General features: G+C 42.3%; 2 protein-coding genes across 2 annotated transcripts; both read right to left on the bottom strand.

Moving 5' to 3' along the window:
• Positions 1 to 5257: 5257 nt before the first annotated feature.
• On the bottom strand, positions 5258 to 6100 carry LOC141589792 (uncharacterized). The gene has a single exon (XM_074410416.1). It carries the CDS (start codon positions 6098 to 6100, stop codon positions 5258 to 5260), a length of 843 nt encoding a protein of 280 aa, XP_074266517.1.
• A 223-nt stretch (positions 6101 to 6323) lies between these two features.
• LOC141589791 (uncharacterized) lies at positions 6324 to 8795 on the bottom strand. The gene has a single exon (XM_074410415.1). The coding sequence runs from the start codon at positions 8793 to 8795 to the stop codon at positions 6324 to 6326; it is 2472 nt and encodes an 823-aa protein (XP_074266516.1).
• Between the last annotated feature and the right edge of the window lie 1140 nt (positions 8796 to 9935).

Genomic DNA, 9935 nt, shown 5'->3' with positions numbered 1-9935 from the left:
TCTTACAGCTTCAAACGGTAAAACGATATCGCCATTTGATTAACACATTAGAGGTTTATCGCTACTCTTGTAAGAATAGTCCCTCTTGTCATCACATTCTAGCCATATAAATGCTTTGTGAATATGTATATTTTGCCTTCTTTGCTTCTTAGGGTGCTTATTATTCACTCTTGACGGACATTTTTTTTTTGAAACAGGTATACACCTCGACATGGCGCACTTTGTTGAACGTCTCAAGGGTGATCGAAAATACTTGTGTATTAACAATGGTGACCATGGTGAAGAGTCCGAGACCAGCCTTCCTGTTTACAAATCATTATTGCGTGCTCAGCGTGAACTGGTTAATACTATTACCCCGGCGGATTTTCAAGAAAACATGTCAATTCCTGCTAGGCCGAGCGCTTATGGGACTCGTGGTCATACTCTTATCAGTACTTTACCTACACAACCTATGCAAGATGAAATATTTCCACTTTTGGGGCGTAGAATTATTTCCGGAGATACCAGATGGGGTTGTTGCGTTATTCAAATTCCCGGAGAATCAAGTTCCATCGGAGGATATTGGGAATGGATCGAAGATGTTCTTGCTAGATACGGAGCCGTCCTAAAAAATTGTTCAATTTATGATGCGGTGTATGCTTCATTATATTCTTATGTCCGAGAACCTTGTATTTTGCGTGCATTCCTAGAAGCTTGGTGTTCCAGTACCAACACACTTCATACTATGTTCGGAGAATTTTCTATTTCACTATGGGATCTCCATCGTCTCGGTTTGCCTATCCTTGGATCAATTTATGATGAAGCGCTTCCTAGTTTTGACAACTTACATGCTCTTGATGCTCAAGGTGTTCGGGTAATCCCCCGAGCATGTCATTTCCTACTGGTTGTTTATCATCGTCTTAAAATACAGTCTGGTGGAAAAGGTGTCAAAGGTGTCACTTCACAGCAGTGGATTGAGTTTTGGTGCAAGAGGTCTCATGTATATAAAATGCCCCCGAAACGACGACGAGAGAGCAAGAATCCTCCTAAATTCACGGGAAACCCTTCTGGAAAAATTGACCCAAAACCGCTTGTCTGGACAGCTGAAGAGGCAAAAATATTTGAGTCATTGGGAATCGTTCATGAAAGTCGGAAGCAAACAACATATTTAGCAACCTTCTTGTCATGTTGGTTATGTAACTTTGTACTCCCGGAATCTGAAGATCGACTTATTAGACCAGAAACATTTGAGGTAGCAAGCTTGATGGCTCGTGGAGAAGTATTTAGTTTTGCGCCGCCGGTGTTAGCTAGTATTTATCGAGGGCTCAACATGATTTCTACATCTCCCAAGCCTGGTTATTCGGGTTCTGTTTTCCCTGCCCATTATCTGTATGGCTGGCTTGCTCATTATTTCAGGACACATCATGAAGTTGAACCATGCCCGAGGGGTCCAAGAATGGTGCTTTATTCTGGTGCGCAACACGCAAAATTTTTCAGAGATGACGAAGCTCGTAGACTTATTCACGAGGGACGATCCATCAATCTTGGCTGTATTACTAAATTCTTTGACAAAGGTGTATGTTTGCACGATGATGGAGCCTTAGATAAAGTAAACTTCAGCTATTTCATTTGTTTACGTCTCGCATACTTTCCATTACGCTCCGGTGCATTATTTGTGCTCCGACCATACACCTCATATCGGTTTTCCAAACAATTTGGTTTCTCAAAGGGCTTCCCAAAGACTCTTACTTCAAATGCTAAACATGTATCTTGCAAAGAAGCTCTCAAAAAATGGCGAATGATTTTATTTGAAGGTAGTCGATCTCGGGTGCATTTGTTTCCTCCTCCAAGGTCAAAGTGGCGCGATTTTAATTCGGTAGCTTTTGAAAAGTGGTGGAGCAAGGTAGATGTAAAGGACTTGTTAGCAAAAGCTCATGTGCTGAATTCGGTAATAGAACCTGATCCGACCAAGAAGTTATCTAAAAGTCATGGGAAAAAAAGTGCAACACGTACGTCGCCGAATCATTCCATAACTGAAGGCTCTGGTGAGACACCATCCTTAATTCAATCTCCGAGAAACCAGGCGGGCGGTTCGCAACCAAATCATATTATTGCGGGAGGAGTGGATAGTGATGATGGGGAGTCGGACACCAACTTCAAACATAGGCGTCGAGGAGACGTTGATAAAGCCAGAGGAGAAGTTGATAAAGGCACAGCAGCTGCTACTATTGATGTGCGAAACCTTAGTCGAGTTGACGTGGACCTCTTTGCAAACATACCAGAATTCTCTGATAATCCCTCAAAATTGATTCTGGTAGTACACCTTTAATTCTTGTTATCAACTTATTTTATTTTATTTTATTTATTTTATTATTATATATATTTATTTATTTATTTTTAAAATTTCTTTTTGCAGGACGGAGAATTTAACCTCGAGAAAGAAGTGCCAAATTTGATAGGTGAACCTCTTCTTGATGTTGTTGACCGACTGAATCCACGCAAAGGCAAGGAGTTAAAAAATTTCAAACATCCTGTTGACGAAGGTAAAATAGAATCATCTCATCCGAAGAACAAAACAATGGCCCAGTCAACCTCTACCAGTCAACCGTCTGTTCAAAGTCCTCACTCCCTAAAAGCAGTTGCGAGACAAGATCTTGAACTCCACAAGAGGGCGCTTGGTACATTAGTCAACGTGCATCCAAACTTGAACATCTCCGCGCCATCTGTGATTACAATTATGCCAGAAACACCAGTAAAAGGGATTTTACATACAGGTTTGAAGTTGGCTGCTAGTAGTTTGTTGAAGACCGTAAAAGAGGCAGCTTTTGCAGATGTCGAGAAAATTGGGAAAGAAGCCACCTTGGTTTACAAATGTATAACACACTTTAAAGGAGATCCAACTCGTCTTCAAGACAAGATAGAGTCGTATGTCGCCACCGTCAAAGCTTTCCGCTTTATAGAAGAAGCTACCAGGGACCGTCTTCGCCATGAGGATTTGGGCAAAAAAATTACTGAAGAGCGCGAAGGGCTCGAAAAAGATAGTCATGTTCTTGCTGATGCCGAGGCGGCTTGTCTCGCTATAGCGGAAAAGATGTCCGATGTAGGCAAGGAGATAGCTAAACTGGAAGATACGTTAGAAAAAGCTCATCAAGCATATCGTCAGTTAGCTAGTGACATGGAAAATCTTGAAAGATCCCGCAAGGCTGCTCAAGACCAAATTGAAACAAGAGGGTCGAAGATCGCTAAATTGGAGGCCACCCCGCAATTGAGTGCAGAATATGTAGCCGTTCTTGAGGAGAAGAGACGTTTAGTCCTGGAATTGCAATCATCGTTGGACCCAGATGCTTGGATGGATTTGGTACTCTAGGATAAATTTTATCATAGGTCACCATCCTTTTTTTTTGTATACGTACCCATTTTTATTTTGACATGATAACGAGGTACGTTATAACTTAGTAAGTAAGAGTTATAGTTTTCGGTATACACACGTACTTTTTTTTGTATTCGTACTGTTTTGTTGTACGTGGTAATTTTGTGTTTAGCTGATATGCTGCGCACTTCTCTCTTTTGGATATAATATAAATGTATGTTACATTATAAATTTGCATTCGGCTGTTAGACTATATCTATGTATAAGATATAACGTAACAGACACGTGATTTTTAGATTTAGCCGTTCACAGTTTAAGCTCATGCGGGCCAGGAGCGGTAAAACGTTTTTTTTTTTTTTTTTTTTTTTTTTTTTTTTTTGTGATACACATTTTTTTGTGTGTGTGTGCACTCAGGCTACATGTTCACCCAAGTTGCCTACGTACTTGCAAAGTAGAAACAGTACTTCACAAGATCAAGCCGACGTAGTTCATAGAGGTTTGCAGTTTTGACTCTTGCTTAGGAGCATGGCTTGCAGTTTACGCTCTTGCTTAGGAGCATGGCTTGCAGTTTACGCTCTTGCTTAGGAGCATGGTGTTGTTTTAAGAGTAGTAACGTTTGAGAAATTTCCCATTTATTGGGCCTATGAGCACACCGTCTTCATCCGCAATCTTATATGCAACATTTGTGTAGACTTCTTGTACCACATACGGGCCATCCCACTTTGAGGTGAATTTACCAACTGGCTTGTGAGAGGTGATAATTGGTCTTCGTATTGCAAGGACTAGGTCTCCTACTTGAAAAGAACGAGGACGTACTTTTTTGTTGAATGCTCGCGACAACCTTGCTTGATAACATTGGAGCTTCTGTTGGGCATCTAGTCTTTTTTCATCGAGTGCCTCTAACTCTGCTAAACGTAACTTGTCATTTTCATCCTCTGTAAGTTCCTCTTGAATAGCAATGCGTAAGGATGGGATTTGCATTTCTAACGGCAACACGGCTTCTACTCCATACACTAATGCATACGGGGTTGCTTGAGTAGGAGTTTTGTATGTGGTGCGATAGGCCCACAATGCCTCGCCAATTCTTTCATGCCAATCTCGTTTTGATTTTGCTACTACTTTTCTCAACAAGTTGCAAAGTGTCTTGTTAAAGCCTTCACCAAGCCATTTGCGGGAGCGTTGTACATCGATGACTTATCTTTCCGAATTTGAACTTCTCTCCTAAACTTGTCATCAGATGGTTATCGAACTGTTTCCCATTATCAGTTATGATACGTTGTGGTACACCATATCTATATATTATTTGAGTTCGGATGAAATTCACAACATTTTCCTTCTTGACTTCCCGTAATGTGATGGCTTCTGCCCATTTTGAGAAATAGTCAGTACCAGCGAGAATATACTCGTGTCCATTCGAGGCTTTCGGAGTGAGAGGTCCCACAATGTCAAGTCCCCAAGTTTCAAAGGGCAATGAAGATACAGTCGGGTGTAATGGCTCCGGTGGCTGATGTATGAAGTTTGCGTAGAACTGACAGGGTTGACATTTCTTCGCGAAGTCCATGCAGTCTTGAACCATGGTTGGCCAGTAATATCCCATTCTCTTTACACGATCATAAAGTTTAGGTCCAGATTGGTGAGCGCCACAAATACCAGAGTGAGCTTCGTGCATTGCTTCAGTAGCTTCATCTTTATATAGACATCTCAACTAGTGTCCTAAGAAAGAGCGTCTGTAGAGCGTCCCTTTGTAATGAATAAATTTTGGAGCACGTCGGCATACCTCTACCTTGTGCCTGGGATCATCAGGTAATTTTTGGTGGTCCAAGAAATCGATGATAGGTGGCGCCAGATCATCTTCATCACCGTGTGTAGACGCAAATCATGTTTGTTGTATTTATATCTTCTACTGCTTCAAGCAAAGGTATTGCCAAATGATTGCAGATGGTACTTGCATAGATTCTTCTCGCCCCATGCCAAAGTGGCTGCAAGGTTAGCAAGCGCGTCAGCCAACTTATTGGCACTCCTCGGTACATGACCAATATTGATGGAGTCAAGTTGATTAAGCAGTTGCAGCGCCTGTCGATGGTAGGGAATCAAGTCTTCCTTTCTTACCTCATACTTGTCGAGGACTTGGCTGATCACCAATTGTGAGTCTCCGTAAATATCCATGTCCCTTACGCCTATTTCAATTGCCATTTGAAGACCTAATATCAAAGCTTGGTATTCTGCCACGTTATTTGAGCAAAACTGTGTGAGTGTAAATGAGTATGGCATTACATGGTTTTGCGGAGATATGAACACAACTCTGGCTCCAGCTTCGTCTCGCCTTGCAGCACCGTCGAAGTACATTTGCCATGGCGGTAAAATGTCCACGTAAAAAATTTCTTCTCCTGGTAGTTCGTCTGAAAGTTCCCACTCTGCTGGGACTGGATGATCAGCGAAGAAATCTGCAATAACCTGACCTTTTACTGCTTTTTGAGACATAAACACTAAGTCATACTGTTTAAGTAGCACTGCCCATTTCGCAAGTCTTCCAGATAAGACTGGTCTTGAGAGTATGTACTTGATTGGATCAGCTTTTGAGACCACGTGTATGGTATGCGCCTGCATGTAGTGCCTCAACTTCTGGATGGCGAACACCAAAGCAAGACATATCTTCTCTATGGGCGAGTAATTTAATTCAGCTCCAACCAAGGTACGACTCAAGTAGTAGAGTGCTCTCTCCTTGCGGTCTTCAATTTCTTGCGCACACATTGCCCCCAGCGATCGTTCTTGTGCGGCGATGTATAGAATGAGAATGGAGCATCCTTTTTCATGAGATGACTGAACGGCTGACAACGTCCTGCTAGGTTAGAGATGAACCTTCGAATGTATGCCAAACGTCCCTGCAACCCACGCAGCTCCTTCAACGTCTTTGGTTCTGGCATTTCGTCGATAGCTTTGATTTTTGTCTGGTCGATTTCAATGCCTCTATGCCTTACCACGAACCCAAGAACTTCCCGGATGTGATGCCGAATGCACATTTGAGTGGGTTCATCTTGAGTTGACATTTTCTAAGTCTCTCAAAGATGGTCCGAAGGTCTTTAACATGGTCTTTTCTTTTCTTTGATTTGACAACCACGTCGTCGACATAACATTCTAACGTTTTATGCAACATGTCATCAAAGATCTTTTGCATTGCTCGCTGATATGTGGCCCCAACATTTTTTAGTCCAAACGGCATGACCGTGTAGCAGAATATTCCTTTTGGGGTTCGAAAACCTGTTGCTTCTTGATCTTCAGGTGCCATATGTATTTGATTGTAACCCGTAGTACAATCCATGAATGAGAGTGCTTCGTGACCAGTGGTTGCGTCAATCATCAACTCTGTAACTGGCAAAGGGAAGTCGTCCTTTGGACATGCATCATTAAGATCTCTGAAGTCGACGCATACACGTAGTTGCCCATTTTTCTTCCTGACTGGAACAATGTTGGCTATCCAGGTAGGATATCTGACTTCACGAATAAATCCAGCCTCAATGAGTTTGTTAACCTCTTTTTCGATTTCAGGTATAAGCTCCGTCCTAAAGCGACGTTGAGATTGCTTTCTAGGACTGATTCCTTTTCTGATTGCCAATCGATGAACTGCAATTTTTGGGCTTAGTCCAAGCATTTCCTTGTAGCTCCAAGCGAAGACGTCCTTGTACTCAACCAACAATTTGTAGTATTCCTCTTCTTCCTCTTTAGTCAACAGAGCACTGACGTAGATTGGACGAGGATCTTCATCAGTTCCTAGGTTTAGTTCTTTTAAATCGTCTACGGTTGACTGTACCTCATCTTCAAGTGTTTCAGGTGCCTTGTCAGCCTCTACCTCTTCATTGTCATCAGGTATCTCTTCTGCAGTGATATGATAAGAAGTCACAATTTCCAAGTCTTTTGCATCACGGGAGTGTGAAGATGGAGGTTTAGACTCTTCAACATTGTTTGAGGAGAGACCAGTGAGAACTAATACTCGTCTTCGTGCTTTTAGTGGCTCATGCTGGATGATGTCCACCACTTGCAAACGCTTCATGCGAGAGGGTATTGCGCTTCTCAAGTCATCATTTATGCTTACTTCTTCATCGTTTTCTTCCACGGAAGTTGAGCACAGAAAAGTCTTACCACTATCATTATTGGAGGCTCCTAAACGAGTGAAGACCGTGTTTGAACGAACACCCAAACGATTACTTAATGCACCCTTCTTGCTTGTACACGGCGGAGGGGTTGATGACTTAACTTTACTTGCTCCTCGTTTATCCAGTCGAGCTAAGACAGAAGGGCGATTTGTTGTAGAACTCGGTCTCCCCAGCCTGTCGAATACAGAAGGACGGTCTCTCTGTGCAGGTGGACTTATCCTGTCGAAGACTGAAGATGTTGATGGTCTTTTAATATCTTCTGCTTCATTCTCTTCCGCCTCTTCCACTGTGATATGTTGTGAAGATGTAGAGGTTCTGTTCCTACGAGCACTGATCTTCACGGGTGTGGGAGACTTATAACCAAGCCCTGCTTTAGTCTCTATAAAGCTTCCTTCTTGCTTGTACAACTCCTGTTGCGTTTTGTTAAGCCCATATGGTTCAACTTCTACAACTTTCCCAAGCGGATTTGGTTTTGTAAAGTCGTAACCTGCCTTTTCCAGTAGCTTGTATGCGTTGGAATGAAATATTCCCACATTTTGATCGCTTGATGATTGGTTTGATGAACAGACGAAACCAACTGGAGGAGGTCTCATAACTATCATTTGGTTTGAACTTGGAAGAGGTGTGGTGACTTTCGCCATCCATTCTTGCTTGATCATTGGAGTTGGTTTACTTTTGTCTTTAAGATCTCTCTTTGTTAGACATTCTGCAAAAGGACTATCTCCTTCTTTTCGGCGAGACTTGGGAATATACCGCAATACTGGCGAGGTAAACTTATGTGGCATTTCTTGCTTCTTGGGTGATGTAACGGGAGTAGATGCTTCACTAGCGTTGTCTATATTTTGCTTATCATTTTCTTTAACATGACTCGTAACAATATCTTCTTTGCTATTCTCTTTCAGCTTACCTCCTTTTCCAGTTGAAGAAATGGTAGTTGGCATAAACTCACTAGAAGTACCATTTTCCTCAAAGAACTTTGCGTCAGCGAAGAAAGAGTCAGCCTTAGTGAAAGGCTTGGCGTCTCCATTTATCTTCCTTTCACCGCCGCGATAATACTTCAAGCATTGATGGAGGGTTGATGCAACGACTCCATTTTCATGTTTCCATGGTCGACCTAATAATAACTTGAAGGATGTCTTGGCCTCGATGACATGGAAGAGTGTTTCAGATGACAAGTCGCCCATGCTAAGGTTCACACGAATCATGCCAATAGCCCGCTCTCCATTTAAGTTGAAACCGTGAATAACTATTCGGCTGCTGGAAAGTTCATTAACCGTGATGCCTAGCTCTTTCATGGTTGCTTTTGGCATGAGATTTACTCTTGAGCCTCCATCTATTAAGATTCTGTTGACTTTTTGTCCTCGAATGTAGCCTGACACATATAGCGGCCTATTGTGAGGCTTGGAACCAAGAAGCGATCTTCATCCGAAAGGTCAAGGCGTGCATTGCGGGAGACACATTGTGTTGATGGCTCTGCATGCTCTCCTACATCTTTCATCTTGCCAGTATATAGTTACGGTTTATCAAGTCCTTGGAGTATTATCTGATGCTTCTCTTTCGGCAGGTGAAAGATTTGTCTCCACCCCATATTTGCGGGAAGAGCGTTGAGAGCCTTTACAACTTCATTTTCCTTTTAAGGGTAAGGTTCCAATTGTTGTGATGGTACCGCATCATCTGCTTCGTTTTCCTTTACTTTTTCTTTATCATCATGACCTCTGCGAAAATGGTACATACGGTAACATTGTTCAAGAAATCTCTTGGAAGGAATTCCTCTAGAGCAATATGACTCAACGATTTTTGCTTAGGCATATTGATTGGCAAGACACATGGTTTGACCATTGTTTCAGACTTCTTCTCCCCATCAGACATGCAGGATTTCATCTTCTTTGATTGCTTTTGTCGATGATGGACATGTTCGACTACTTGCCAAACTTGTTTCTTTGTCTTCTTGCGAGTGACTAAGGTCCACCCTTCGTCATCATCATCTACATTCTTCTCATATTGAGGACCTAATCCTGCTTTTGGGGATATGGATGAAGATGGCTTTTGAAACCATATAGCAACAGGTTCAAGGCTTCCGAATTGCAACATGCATACATCCCACCCACGATGCATCGTCGGCTCCTCATGTTCCTCATGCTGCTCCAATATTGCAGTAGTTTGATTTGTAGCTACTGTTTCATCCAAGTCAAGGATAATCTTTCCGTCTCTGAAGAGCTGCATAATTTTCTCTTTCATGTTATACATTTTTCAAGGGGATGACTTATCGATGCTGTGATAGCGACAATAGTTGGGATCACTTGTCTTGTTAGCCTGGTCGAGTCTCTTGGACTCGCGCTTGTATAACCTTTTTCTCCAGAAGGTCATCTAGCATTCCGGATAGGTCAGAGTCTGGGAAAGGGTACTTCATAGCTTGTAACTCTTTTAATGTGGGC

This window comes from Silene latifolia, chromosome 7 (assembly GCF_048544455.1).
Source record: "Silene latifolia isolate original U9 population chromosome 7, ASM4854445v1, whole genome shotgun sequence".
Taxonomy (NCBI): Eukaryota; Viridiplantae; Streptophyta; class Magnoliopsida; order Caryophyllales; family Caryophyllaceae; genus Silene; species Silene latifolia.
Note: the sequence above shows the minus strand (reverse complement) of the source record. Positions and strands in the feature narration are given on the sequence as shown.